The sequence below is a fragment of the Primulina tabacum genome, chromosome 9, assembly GCF_025594145.1.
Source record: "Primulina tabacum isolate GXHZ01 chromosome 9, ASM2559414v2, whole genome shotgun sequence".
Taxonomy (NCBI): domain Eukaryota; kingdom Viridiplantae; phylum Streptophyta; class Magnoliopsida; order Lamiales; family Gesneriaceae; genus Primulina; species Primulina tabacum.
The window spans coordinates 29505327-29520420 of NC_134558.1; the positions used below are offsets into that span (position 1 = coordinate 29505327).

At 34.6% G+C, this 15094-nt stretch overlaps 1 protein-coding gene across 1 annotated transcript; it reads right to left on the reverse strand.

The window, feature by feature from the left end:
* Positions 1–12602: 12602 nt before the first annotated feature.
* On the reverse strand, positions 12603–14704 carry LOC142556502 (exocyst complex component EXO70H1-like). Its single transcript, XM_075667956.1, has one exon. The coding sequence runs from the start codon at positions 14528–14530 to the stop codon at positions 12683–12685; it is 1848 nt and encodes a 615-aa protein (XP_075524071.1). The 5' UTR covers positions 14531–14704; the 3' UTR covers positions 12603–12682.
* Between the last annotated feature and the right edge of the window lie 390 nt (positions 14705–15094).

Genomic DNA, 15094 nt, shown 5'->3' on the forward strand with positions numbered 1-15094 from the left:
TAAACAAATATAAAGCATGTAACAGATAACAGCAATATGTATCAAAATCTGAAACATAATCAATATCAGACTGTCGACAATACTCGTAACTCTACAATTCAGACTAGACTCAATCCTAGTCTAGGGATCCCGGTTTCCAGAAGTTGGCATTCCATATCGATCACCAGTAATAGAAGAAATTCCGATTCTATCAACATCGATATGGTATCGATCACCAGTAATAGAAGAAGCTCTGATTCTATCCACATCGATATAGTATCGATCACCAGTAATAGAAGAAACTCCGATTCTATCCACATCGATATGATATCAATCATCAGTAATAGAAGACTTACGATTCTATCCACATCGATACAGTACCGATCACCAGTAATAGAAGAAGCCACATTTCTATTCACATCGATAGCCAATCATCCGGTGACAGACTTTGGCACTATCGTCAATACACTATCTTGTGACATCGTGCAATGTGCCCGTGGCGATCCCGCCACTATTAGGCACTTCTGTCACAAGATTACTCGTTTAATACCTGCTATCTATAAATCAAGAGAACAAGTACATCAATCAAATCAATGCAAATATCATTGCAATAAAGTAAAGTATGTGATTTAGGGAAACTCAAGTCTAAACCGACTTAAGTCGATCTCCCAATACCACATTGACGTATACCTTTCGTTTGTAGTCTCGGTCTGAAGCAATATCAATTCTGAACTCAAGACTGTCTCTGTAAATCTGAAACGACATATTGAGAATCATAATATCAATATTCCATTCCCAATTCAACATTGAATCTGATTAATCCGGATTTAATTCAAATCACAGCATAACGGCACAATCTCAGTATCCCCGTCAATACCATATCAGCAGACATCAATTACAAATCATAACTCATATCCGATACAATTTGTAATCCATCCATAATCCAAATCTGTCCGATTTTAGATCAATATAATCAGAAAATCATAACAATTCCATAATCAGTCTGTTTCTTAATCTGACTTCGATTCTATGATGTCTAACATGTCAAGAACATCATATATGAATTCCATTCAATTCTGACAACATCATAATTTCAAAACATATCAAAACGTAGCAAAACTTACGTCCAATTGTAGCCTACGTCGATAGGATTGCAGTACTGAAGTCAGATTACAATTCGGACAGACGGATTTTGATCGATTGTAACTTGAAGTACAAAATCAATTTTCCTTCGGAGACCCTCGGTTCTTCTTCTGAGGAAAGATTTGCATGTACATATATATATATATATATATATATATATATATTACCAACGTTGCATAATACACCACATGTCGATTTTTCCTTTTGCATGACTCGCGCATATGCGCGACATTACTGGCGCATATGCTCGAGACCTACGGGTCTCGGCCTTGGCAGCTCGCGCATATGCGCGACTCATTTCCGCGCATATGCGCGAGGTCCTCTGGACTTCGCTTGCACAGGCTCGCGCATGTGCGCGACATCTTCCGCGCATATGCGGGGGGTCTTCTGCCTGATTGGCGCATGTGCGCGCATCCGGTCGCGCATGTGCGCCAATGCTACTGCCCTCTCACATTAATTTTCCCATGCGATCTCATTTCGTGTCTCGGTTATCCCTTTCATAATTATCTCGATTAAAATCAATAATCATAATTTAACACGATATCAAATCTCGGGCATTACAATTTAATAATAAATTTGACAACATCCTAGGCCATGAAAATAGTGCAAATTACTTACTTCGATTTAAACTTTTGTTATTCCATACCCTTTATTAAATTCTCGGTACGAGTACCTTTTTCTCATGCTTTAAATGTTCTTGGGTAATGGCAGCCGGAGATACCTACCAGTAGTCCAATTGTTAGCTAAATCTCCAATTTATTTGTTACGAGTATTCCAACACTGCGACGTATGAAGTGTTATTTTATATAATTAATGAATAAAATTAGTAAATATTAGAGTCTGAATGAGTATTTAAAATTATTGATATAATATAATGAATATATTTAAATTTTAAATATTATTATAAAAAAATTATTATATCAAAATATTTACGTCATTCGATATAACACTCAAATGCTGACAACAATATTTTTTCGTTAAACTGACTTAGTTATCTTGGTTAAGTGAAACTTCATTAATGAAAAGAATAGAAAAATATTTTAAATTATTTTGTTTATCAAAAATTTTAAACAATAAATAAAGTTTTTTCAAAAATTCGAATGTTTTGTCATTTATTAAATGAATAAATTTTGATTAAAAATGTAATTATTTTTTGGACATGTTAAAAATATTTATATTAAGATACATATTAATAACAGTTTATAGACACTATTTAAAAAGTTGAAAATTGTAATATTATATAAAAACTTTTATATTTTAATTTATTTAGTATGATAGAGTGTAATAAACATAAAATATATAAAAGTAATGGTGTGCTGTCGTTGAGCCACCAAACTTAAATTCCTACTCTCTAAGTAAAATGAGTGTAATGATGAGTAGGGTCGAATCCATAGGGAACGGAGGATGATTTCTTTTGAGGAAAAATAAATAACATGGGGGTTTTGTAGGATAAAAACAAAATAAAATATTAAAACTAAAATTAGAAAGCAATAAAAAATAATAAATCTAAACGAGAATTAAATTATCAAACTCTGATTCAAGGGTATTTTCACTATTCAATTGTGTCACTGTTCATCGGCTAACATATTATTTATTCATGCAGTTACAAGTAATTAACCTTAGAATTATAGGGATAGCCGCTAAAATTCTTGTGTTTTCCTAATTTAATTGACCAAACCCAGCTTCCAGTCAAAACTTATCAATAATTAACTGGGCATGATAGCGTTCCATATTAATTAAAAATAGCATTTTCGTTTTGTGAAAAGAGTTAATCCTAAAATCTAACAACCGAGATAGCTGCAATTGATAGATCAAGTTTCGTTGATTTGTTTAGATTAAATATGTTATGATAGCACAACACACCTAATCTATCGCTACTCATGTATCAATCGTTCATGACAATTACGGATCACTGAATTCATGGATAACAGTAGAAAATTATATCTCGAATTAAATTGTCATATTAACCAACAACATACAACTTTCATATAAATAAATCATAAATCAACAAATACTTGAACTAAACAAGAATATTAAATTAAAGTGCAAAAAACCTCACAGCGATAAATCGAAATAGTAAAATTATCCCTTGAATCAAAAATAAAACTTAGCCTAAAGTTGTGGAGAGAAGTTGAGAGAAAATCCTTGCGCCTTTCTTTTGCTCTTCACGTTGAAGAGGTAGAGGGAGAATTCTGCTCTTCATGTGTTTTGTGCGTGAGATATTATTTCTTTGTGGGAGAGATTTTTTCTCTTTTATTGTGAATCTTCTGCTACCCCTCTCTCTTCCACGTGGGTCCTTATTTTTTGGATTGGAGGATTTTGTTTGTTATGTAAATCTTATCTTGCCTCCTCCCTCACTTGAGTTTTGTGTAGGCAAATAAAGGAAAATTAGGTCCAAGAGTCTAAAAGCCCAATAATCAAAAATAAAACCTAATCATAGGCAGTAGAAGAGTAGTCACAAGGCGTGGCCACGTCTTGTTCCAGGACCTCTTCTGGTTTGGTCAATCTCTTTCAAACCTATATCTTGGAAACTTCAAATGTGATAAACATCACCTTTTTAACTCAAATTTGCTCCAAGACTGTAAAAATTCCTCCTACAATAAAATTACACAAAAATGTATCAATTAAACATATCGGAGGTTGGAATAATGAGAAATATGAAAATAAAAATACTAACTATTACGAGCCTATCAAAATCTCCCACACCTAAACGATGCTTGTCCTCAAGCATAAAATAGATCAACTCATTATCTCAATTTTTCGTCCTTCTTCCGCTTCCTCTACTTATCCAAAACATTTTTCATGCAACAAGACATTTTAATTTCTTAGCATCTCACAAAATAACATCATGAACAATCACTGCAATCAAAATATGTAGAAATTAAAATGCGTGGGATTTAACAACTCCTCACAAGATTCGCTCATTCCACTCATTAGTATCTAGGATATATATCAACAAACTCTCATGTCAAATGGATTGAAAATTTTTATCATAGACTTGCAAATATATCACATCTTTCAACTAAATGAATGAATTAAAATACACAAACAAAAAGGGCTATAAATGGGTTGTAACGTGGCTATGGGGTAAGGTGGGATAAAAAGAAACAATGAGCTATGGAATTGGAGAAACCATATCAAACTTATCTCACAAAAATAAAAATGTATCCAAAAACTCTTATATCTCATTATAACAATCAAGAGCATTTTTTTTTCGGCTCTTTTTTTCTTTCTCACTTCGTCTACTTCTCTTCTTTCTCTTTCTTTTTTTTTTTTTGCTTTTTTGTTTTTTGTTTTTTTTTTTTGTAGACGGTGACTATAAGGATTCGAGATTGACCAAATCTCAAAAATTCACACTATTTTGGATTGAGTGATGCTATTTGTGAAAAGTTTATATGATTCTCCAATTCAAGGTTCAAAAAGAGGGATAACCAACAAAAAGGATTTTTCACGGCTTGTAATGTCGTTATTTTTATTCAAAGAAAAATGTTGAGGCTCAAACTTGGTTCACTAGGGGTCTATGAATCAGGGTAGGCTCAAAGAACAGCTCAGATAATTCAAAATAAAATGGTTTGAACCTAATGCCTTTATCATTTTGTCTATGCACCTAATCCACCACAAAGTGTTGACAAAGACATGTCTAACAATGCAAGTTCTAGAAAAATTAACAATGCAATGACAACACACAATCAAAGAAAATGGAGCATGATATCATGATTGCTCATAGGCTCAAAGCTCACGAAAGAAAAAAATATAGCAATTGTGTTAAATCCCACATACTTGTCCTCTCTAACTATCATCAAGAGCAACTTATTCATAATGCGAACGTGAGAATGCAAAAACATTTGCACGCAAAGAAAACATCATCATTTTTTTTTGCATCGGAGGCAATCATGATTCAGAAGAAAGATATAACAAATGAACTAAGTGCTTGGAACTAACGTCACTAATTTTTTTTTAACCCAAAATGCTGAAAAATTAAATCAAAATACTAAAAATCAAATAAAATAAAAAATTCAAAAATCCCACAGTCAAGTCAAACTTCTCACAATCAAATCAAAAACTCCCACACTTAAACTTGACATTGTCCTCAATGACAAAAAATAGATGCTCAACTAAAACGATAAAATACTAGGAAAAGTTAGAGAACTCCCCTGAAAACTGTTGATATCGTAAAGAAACATCATCTACTGCTGGTGGGGGAAACGGTGGTTCGCGGCGGCGCTGGGGTTGCAGACGGAGGTGAGTTGGAGAAGTAGGCGCTGAGCGGCTAGGGGACTTTGGAGAGAGGCGATGGAGGCGGCTGTGAGATAGAGGAAAAAAAGATAGGTTAAATTTTTTTTTAAAAAAAAATTTTAATCAGTAGAGGTATTTGTGGGGACCCGAACGCTAATCAGTTCTTAATCGTCATCAGGATCAATTTACTAATCAAGTAATTAGGGTCATAAAATTTTTTTCTTTTTAATGCGGAATGTAGTGAAATCAAACTAATATACAACTCAGTATAAAATAAAGAACAAGTCATGTACCATCTACAAATTAGTAAAAACTAAGGTTCAACATCTAATTATCAAGTGCCAAAACCCTATATACATCAAAGTCCGAAGTCTCCACTCTATCACGATCTCTCCTCATCTCCTGGACCCTGATCCTGTCCCACCTGTTGTCATGTACACATACAAACAAGACAACAGCCGGATAATTCCGGTGAGAATATAATCCCATTATAAATCAACGAAACATGCAATCATATAAACAAGTATAAAGCATGTAACAGGTAACAGCAATATGTATCAAAATCTGAAACATAACTAATATCAAACTGTCGACAATACTCGTAGCTACACAATTTAGACTAGACTCAATCCTAGTCTAGGGATCCCGGTTTTCAGAAGTTGGCATTCCTATATCGATCAACAATAATAGAAAAGACTCAAGTTCTATCCACGTCGATAAGGTATCGATCACCAGAAATAGAAAAAGGTCTGATTATATCCACACCGATATGGTATCGATCACCAGTAATAGAAGGAACTCTCATTCTATCCACACCGATATAATATCGATCACCAGTAATAGAAGAAGCTCCAATTCTATCCACACCGATATGACATCGATCAACAGTAATAGAAGAAACCCAAATTCTATCCACATCGATAGCCAATCATCCGGTGACAGACTTTGGCACTATCGCCAATACACTATCTTGTGACATCGTGCAATGTGCCCGTGGCGATCCCGCCACTATCAGGCACTTCTGTCACAAGATTACTCGTCTAGTACCTGCTATCTATAAATCAAGAGAACAAGTACATCAATCAAAGCAATGCAAATATCAATGCAACAAAATAAAGTATGTGATTTGGGGAAACTCAAGTCTAAACCGACTTAAGTCGATCTCCCGATACCACATTGACTTATACCTTTCGTTTGTAGTCACTGTCTGAAGCAATCTCAGTTCTGAACTCAAGACTGTCTTTGTAAATCTGAAATGACATACCGGAATACTAATATCAGTATTCCATTCTCAATTCAATACTGAATCTGGTTAATCTGGATTTAATTCAAAATCAACGGTATAACGGTACAACCTCAATATTCCCGTCAATACAACATCACCAGATAACAGTTACAAATCATAACTCATATCCGATACAATCTATAATCCATCCATAATCCAAATCTGTCCGATTTCAGATCAATATAATCAGAAAATCATAACAATTCCATAATCAGTCCGTTTCTTAATCTGATTTCGATTCTATGATGTCTAACATGTCAAGAATATCATATATGACGTGTATTCAATTCCAACAATATCATAATTTCAAAACATGTCAAAACGTAGTAAAACTTACGTCCAGTTGTAGCCTACGTTGCTAGGAACTTGGTACTGCAGTCAGATTCAAAATCAGACGGACGGATTTTTCACAAAAGGCGTAAGGATTTTTCACAACTTTCCCCTGACCCTTTCTCGGTTTTCTTCTGAAGGAACGAAGGGAATTGCATTGTATATATATATATATATACATCAACGTACATGCAGCAAGGCAAATGGCGCACCCTTCACGCAACACGTCTCGCGCATATGCGCGACCTAAATCGGCGCATATGCGCGAGACCTTCTGATCTTCGCACATTTCTTTTCGGCAGCTCGCGCATATGCGCGACACCTTCTGCGCATATGCGCGAGACTCTCTGGAGTTTTGATTGAACTTTCACACAGCTCGCGCATATGCGCGCCTTCCTGTCGCGCATATGCGCGAGACCTTCTGTCCAATTCGCGCATGTGCGCGTCTCATGTGGCGCATGTGCGCCGATGGTACTGTCATCGCACATAAATTATCACACGTTACTTCAAATTGTGTCTCGATTAATCCTTTCATAATCATATCAAATTATAAATCTATAATTACAGATTACTAGGATTACATTTCCGGGCATTACAGTATTTCAACAAGGCGTGGCCACGCCTTGTGCGAAAACCTCTACTGGAACAAAAAAAAAACAAGAACTAAAATTCAGTAGAGGTGTTTCAACAAGGCGTGGCCACGCCTTGTGCGAAAACCTCTACTGGAACAAAATAATAAAAAAAAACAAGAACTAAAATTTGGGTTGTCTCCCAAAAGCGCTTGATTTTTTAGTCGTCAGCTTGACCCTCAAAAGCACTCATTCAAAGAGCGGCTGACGCCCAAAGTACGTGTCATATGACACCATATATGAGTCTTGGTTCCATGTGCCCTCAAGTTTGGCTTGATGTATGCAATGTAAGCTCGTCTCCTCAACAAAACATGACTTGAAATAATAGGCATGGGATGAGAATATCATCGTTGGATCTTGAAGAACAAAATCTATTGAAATTGGCAATGGAGAAAGACAAGGATCTCCTAGATGTATGTATGATAATATTATCGACGAGCTCAAATCGATAGTCTCAGGAGCTTGTTCATCTATCAATTTAATTGATGCCTCATCTTCGTTTGATATTTCTTCCAAAACTTATTCTGACTGAAGCTCAACAGTTTCCTCATTCAATGCCACACGCTTGTTTACCATATCATTCAATCGACTTATGATTCTTTCAAGACTCTATCCCTCATATTCTTGATGCTCGAAAGGTTGGTCTGTAAAATCAGATTGGCTAATTCCTGGAGTGTATTGGTGGCTCCAACTCTGCAACGAAGGATCCCAATACTGATGGTAGTCAAAGTCGGCCATATCATTTAGCAAATATATCACATCGTCTTCCTGTCGACTAAATAGCGGACTACCAGTTTTCAGTGCCCCATTAGATACCCATCTTCGTGTAACTGCATTCAAACCTTTAATGAAAAGTCGAAGAAGAACATAGTTAGAAAAATCATGATTCCTGAATGTTGTTACTAAATTATTGAATCTCTCCCATGATGTATAGAATGGCTCTTCGGTTTGTTGGGCAAAACTTGTGAATACTTATCGATGAAACATCTCGAAGTATTTCATAGCAAAAAGTTCTCAAATTCTTCTTTTCTTGATGAATCACCTTGCACCGTTCCCCGGCAACGGCGCCAAAATTTGTTGTGCTGTCGTTGAACCACCAAACTTAAATTCCTACTCTCTAAGTAAAACGAGTGTAATGGTGAGTAGGGTCGAATTCACAGGGAACGGGGGATGATTTCTTTCGAGAAAAAATAAATAACATGGGGGTTTTGTAGGATAAAAATAAAATAAAATATTAAAACTAAAATTAGTAAGCAATAAAAAATAATAAATCTAAACGAGAATTAAATTTCCAAACTCTGATTCAAGGGTATTTTCACTATTCAATTGTGTCACTTTTCATCAGCTAACATATTATTTATTCATGCATTTACAAGTAATTAACCTTAGAATTATAGGGATAGCCGCTAAAATTCTTGTGTTTTCCTAATTTAATTGACCAAACCCAACTTCCAGTCAAAACTTATCAATAATTAACTGGGCACGATAGCGTTCCATATTAATTAAAAATAGCATTTTCGTTTTGTGAAAACAGTTAATCCTAAAATCTAACAACCGAGATAGCTGCAATTGATAGATCAAGTTTCGTTGATTTGTTTAGATTAAATATGTTATGATAGCACAACACACCTAATCTATCGCTACTCATGTATCAATTATTCATGACAATTACGGATCACTGAATTCATGGATAACAGTAGAAAATTATATCTCGAATTAAATTGTCATATTAACCAACAACATACAACTTTCATATAAATAAATCATAAATCAACAAATACTTGAACTAAACAATAATATTAAATTAAAGTGCAAAAAACCTCACAGCGATAAATCGAAATAGTAAAATTATCCCTTGAATCAAAAATAAAACTTAGCCTAAAGTTGTGGAGAGAAGTTGAGAGAAAATCCTTGCGCCTTTCTTTTGCTCTTCACGTTGAAGAGGTAGAGGGAGAATTCTGCTCTTCATGTGTTTTGTGCGTGAGATATTATTTCTTTGTGGGAGAGATTTTTTCTCTTTTATTGTGAATCTTCTGCTACCCCTCTCTCTTCCACGTGGGTCCTTATTTTTTGGATTGGAGGATTTTGTTTGTTATGTAAATCTTATCTTGTCTCCTCTCTCACTTGAGTTTTGTGTAGGCAAATAAAGGAAAATTGGGTCCAAGAGTCTAACAGCCCAATAATAAAAAATAAAACCTAATCATAGGCAGTAGAAGAGTAGTCACAAGGCGTGTCCACGCCTTGTTCCAGGACCTCTTCTGGTTTGGTCAATCTCTTTCAAACCTATATCTTGGAAACTTCAAATGTGATAAGCATCACCTTTTTAACTCAAATTTGTTCTAAGACTGTAAAAGTTCCTCCTACAATAAAATCACACAAAAATGTATCAATTAAACATATCGGAGATTGGAATAATGAGAAATATGAAAATAAAAATACTAACTATTATGAGCATATCAAGTAACAAACAACTTAAAACTATAATTTAAATTAAATAGAATGATATAATCGATGCAGATACTTAAATGTAGTTTATATTTTCAAGGAACATCGAATTTATATTTTAAAAAATAAATTGAAAATAATTCAAATTTAATTATGTATTTATTTTCTATGCAGATAGATCATATCAACAAACTAATAAAAATTTAAGTGTCAAATGTATTTTTGAATGATTTACTTCACGGATGATGTTGAAACATTGCAATCATTTTTTTTATCCTGATTAAAATTGATTGTGTGAACGTGATGCATAAATCAGACTTAATTAGTTATATAGTTTATAATAACAACTAAATATATCATAGTAACACAAAATCATATCTCAAATTAAATGAGTTGATATAATAAATGCAAAATTTTAAATTATTTTATGTTTTCAATGGAACTCAGTTTCAATTTAAATAAAAAAATAAAAAACATATAAATCACAAATTGCATTTGAATTGATATAAAAAAATGAATTAAATTCAAATTTGAACGAATTGATATAATCAATGCAAGCAATAATTGAAGTTTATGTTTTCAAATATGTTCAAATCACATTTGATTTTTATTAAGAAAAATATAGAAGTCTTTATGAAACAAAATATTAATAAAATTGGATAAAAGTAAATGTTTTCAATCATTTATTGCAATACACATATTTCGAGATTTGTAATATATTTTTATTTTTTTAGAATTGTTATTTGGCTAGAACTTAATAATTTAGACAAAAACTCAGCTTATATATATATAATGTCCTTGCATATTTATTTATATTGGGAAAAAACTCAATTTGTTCTAAAATGTTTAGTTATAATCTCAATTTGATCTATATTATCTGAATTTAGTTGTAAATATTTTAAATTATGCATAATTTGTTTCTTTAAGCTAAAAAAACTTCAAAAATACCCAAAATATCATTTGTTCAATTATTATTAAAAAATAATTATACCGGGCCATGAAAATGATATCATAGCTTGAGGTTTTTATTCTAGACAGACTAAATTATTGTTATACTAGAAGACTATTGAAGATTTATCCAAACAAATCACTCGTTCTCAAGATCATCTTGACGGCCCAGATAGACAGAGCTGAGGAAGAAAGGAGAAAAAGATCTCACGAAATCATAATAAAAAATAAAAACTTATGTGAGACGGTCTCATGAATCATATTTTGTGAGACAGGTCTCTTATTTGGGTTATCTATGAAAAATATTACTTTTTATTGTGAATATCGGTAGTGTTGACCCGTCTCACAGATAAAGATTCGTGAGACCGTCTCACAAGAGACCTACTCTAATGAAAAAGAGGCGGTGGCCGTGGTCGTGATAATGCAAGCGGCTATAACGACGGTAGATTTAGGAAAACCGTGGGTGTAATAGGTTGCTCTTTTTATTATTTTTTTAAAATATTTCGTTAAATTAATGAATACATTGGTCATTTCATTTTTTTTTCATATATTTGTACTTGTTGTATTGTGTAGGAATTACTTTTTGGGTCTTAGTTTTGTCATCATCAAAAAAAATTGTTAAAATGTAATTTCTTAGTTTTGGTGATAGTACCTAACTGTTATAGAAATCAACGATCTTTTAAATGTATTTATAGATGTTGGAACCAGAGTTCAAAGTCTAACTGCATTGCTTGTAATTGGACTTTTGAAAACAGGATCTCAATGCAAACTCAACCAAACATGACTAATACAATCAGACTTTATGTAGTCCAACCGCACTCTGCATGTTTCAGTGCATGATATTAGAATCGAACTTCACAAAGTCCAAAGCAATCGTATCTATCAAACTCAGTTATATCAGAAGATCTTCTTGACCAATTATGCACAAGAAACAAGGAAATTAGAAGACCATAATGTCTCCCAATGAGACAAAAAGTTAGCATATTCTCTGGTCTGTATCAACTTTTCAGAGCCGTTAATTGACATTTGTGGAGAGGAGCCAACGAATCATTAAATGTAGTGTACTATGATTCAAGAAATTGCAATAATAAAGTTTATTTTGCATCATAAAAAGAAAAAGTCGAACTTTTCAAGGATTTAACATTAAGAGTCAAGAGAAATACGAAATGAAGAGTTTTTTCATTTATTTGAGGCTGTCCGAACAAATTATAAGTCTACAACTTCTCAAGATTTCCGAGCACCTTAACTTGAATCATTTTCAGCCACTCATAAGCCCTCACATTTAAGTTTATCACATATCATCAAGGATTAAACCATGACTTCTCATAACATCTCAAATCGTTGTTTAATCAATGCTATGAGTTGTTTAAATTTGAGATTTGTTTTCTTACAATTATTGTATTGTAGTTTAATTGGAACTATGAATTTCAATTTAGACAAATGATAAGTTCTAAATTGAAATTATATTGTACAAATCGTTGTAAAAACAAATTTTTCTAGTACATTTCTTTTTAAATATATAATTCATACAACCATAAGTAAACATAATTTGAAACACCAATGACTTCAATCTAAAAATATATAAATTTATTTATTTATTTGAAACTTATACTAATTGGATCGAATTTAAATAATAACAATTATACAATTTTCCAATGTTGGCCAATCAAAAAACCAAAAATACCCATCAACAACCATGTAACAAAAGAGATGGATCCGAAACCGAAAATGTCGGATACAAGATGGGTCCACTGTTACGCGGAGGCTCATTCATCGGAAACATGTCCGAAAAGAAATTTTCCAAATCTTCAGGGGCGTATTTGATAATCGACTCGGCCTCGACTCTACTTCTATATTTTCCGTAAAACGCCCTATAACTCGAGAGGATATTCTTGGAAAAATAAAATTTGATTTCGTCACACATTTTCGGGTCGGGTATGACCCATGACTTATGCTTCTTGTATGTCGCCTCGAATTCAGAATTAAAATTTCCAAACTTTTCTTGTATCTCAACCGTCGGATCCTCGGTTAGTGACGCCATCGTTCTACCCCAGCCCATCTTCTCGTAGTTTGCTAAATATTGATTTATTTTGGATCTATGTTTCAAGATCCAATCGGGCCCAATAAGGAGCCCGAGATTCGAGCTCCGGACCTTCGCAACGACGTAGTTTAGATTGTTTGCTAAGAACAAATATGATAAGGCCACGTCATGATAGTTCGCCGCCTTTCCGTCGACTTTGCAAAGCAGAATAAGAATCTGCCACGCGAGGCGGGTGGTGATCGCGGCGGCTGATGGGTCCTCCGCTGCCGAAGTTGGGCTGGAGAAATATGATTCCGGCAGCGGAGTCCGCGCCGCAGCTGAATGATCCCCGAGTATATCGGAAAGCGAGCCGCTGTAATCCCCTAAAAAAACGAGGAAATTCATGACGTAGCGAGTGAGAGGGTGGACGCCGCCGTTAACCGGCGGGTTTGAAGTGTCCTTTTTAATCGCCGCCTCGAATTGACTAAACATAACTCTTAGAGCCTCGGCGAGTTTCTCCGCTGCCATTTCCGCCTCGGACCTTACAGCAGCCAGAGACTCGTGGCCGAATATGGATTCGATCTCCGGCCATAAGCCGGAGATGGCCTCGGACATATCCAGCCCGCGAAACATTTTTTCCGGCGACAGAATCTTCTTGCTTCTGGCGAGATTATGTGGGAAGCTAAACAGATTTACCGCCGCGTCTCTCGAGATCTCGGCGAAACACGAAGCTGCGATGTTTTCGGACGAAGAGAAGATGAAGTCACATAGAATTCTCTCGCCGTAGAACAGGACTTTGACGGCGACTTTCACCGCGTGCAGCCAATTCCTGATATTGTGTTCCAAAACACTCCACTCCATCTTCTGAATCTGAGAAGAGGTGAACCTTTCGACGTGCAGATGATACAATGACTCGTCGATAATCGATTTCCGAACTATTTTGTAAATGTTTACGCATTCTTTTCCGTATCCAGAGCCGATCATGGCGTCAGCTATACTCTTCAACTCGGCCATAGCAATGTCCGGAGCATGAGGTGACCTAATGCTCTCTTCTTCCTCAGAAACTTCACCCAAATCCGAGATGCTTGATCGGGTCGAAACCAGTGAAGAACCACCCGAAACGGATTCTGTATCAAGATTCTTTCTGTTAGCAGCTAAGATAAAGTAAAACTCTTTCTCCAATCTTTTAATGGCTGTTTTCATCGAGTTGTGAGCTCGTATAATACTCTCAGAGGTGGGGCTAAGCTTCATGTAGAAATGCATGGCATTTTGCAGATTTCTGACAGCTTCAAGAAATCTTTTAGCTTCATTTTTGTCATCTTCGAACATGGATGAAAATTTATCGTGTTTGTGGGAATCTACATCCCATTTCTTGATCACGGCCTCGGCCACATCGAGGTTCTCTTCCATTATTGTTTCTGAGAAACTGTGGTGCTGTGTTTTTCCACTATTATTCTGCAAATGATGATCACGTGATCGGTGGGATGATGGCCTTGAAAATAGGAAATTCTTCATTTTTTTCACGATTAATCTTTCTTGATTCTGTATGGGTTTTCTGAGATTTAGGTTGTGGGATTTGATTGCCGAGTGATGTTTTTTGTGCTAGTTGTTGATTAGTTTTGGAGAGGGAATTGGGTATTTATAGAAGGAAAAGGAAGAATCTTGTGCCGCAAATGATTACGCGTTTAGGGCTTCGTTAATTTGAACCATTCGCTAGTTTTGCTTTTGGCTTGATAATTAGGCTAACGATATAGTAAATTTCACAACTTTTATTATGGAAAAATTATTGAAATCGTTTTCTAAGTCGATCGATCTTGGCTTTTTGGGTTTTTAAATAATCAAATTTTTATTTTCATTGCAGTAAGTTTTTTTTTTTCAAGTCAAATTTTGTCCAAATGGTAATATGAAATCATACGTGTCAATAAATTCGATATCATATAATATATGTAATATCGAATGGTGCATGTCAACGCTCTGATAAAATATAATTAAAAAAGAAAACCAATTTTATGCTGTGAAACAATTTTGACATGCTTAAACAATCATACTCAAAATAGGTAGACATATGATGAATTTAAC

Bases quoted from the DNA above. Each gene is read 5' to 3' on its own strand.
- LOC142556502 (XM_075667956.1), bottom strand. From the start codon at position 14,530: ATGAAGAATTTCCTATTTTCAAGGCCATCATCCCACCGATCACGTGAT.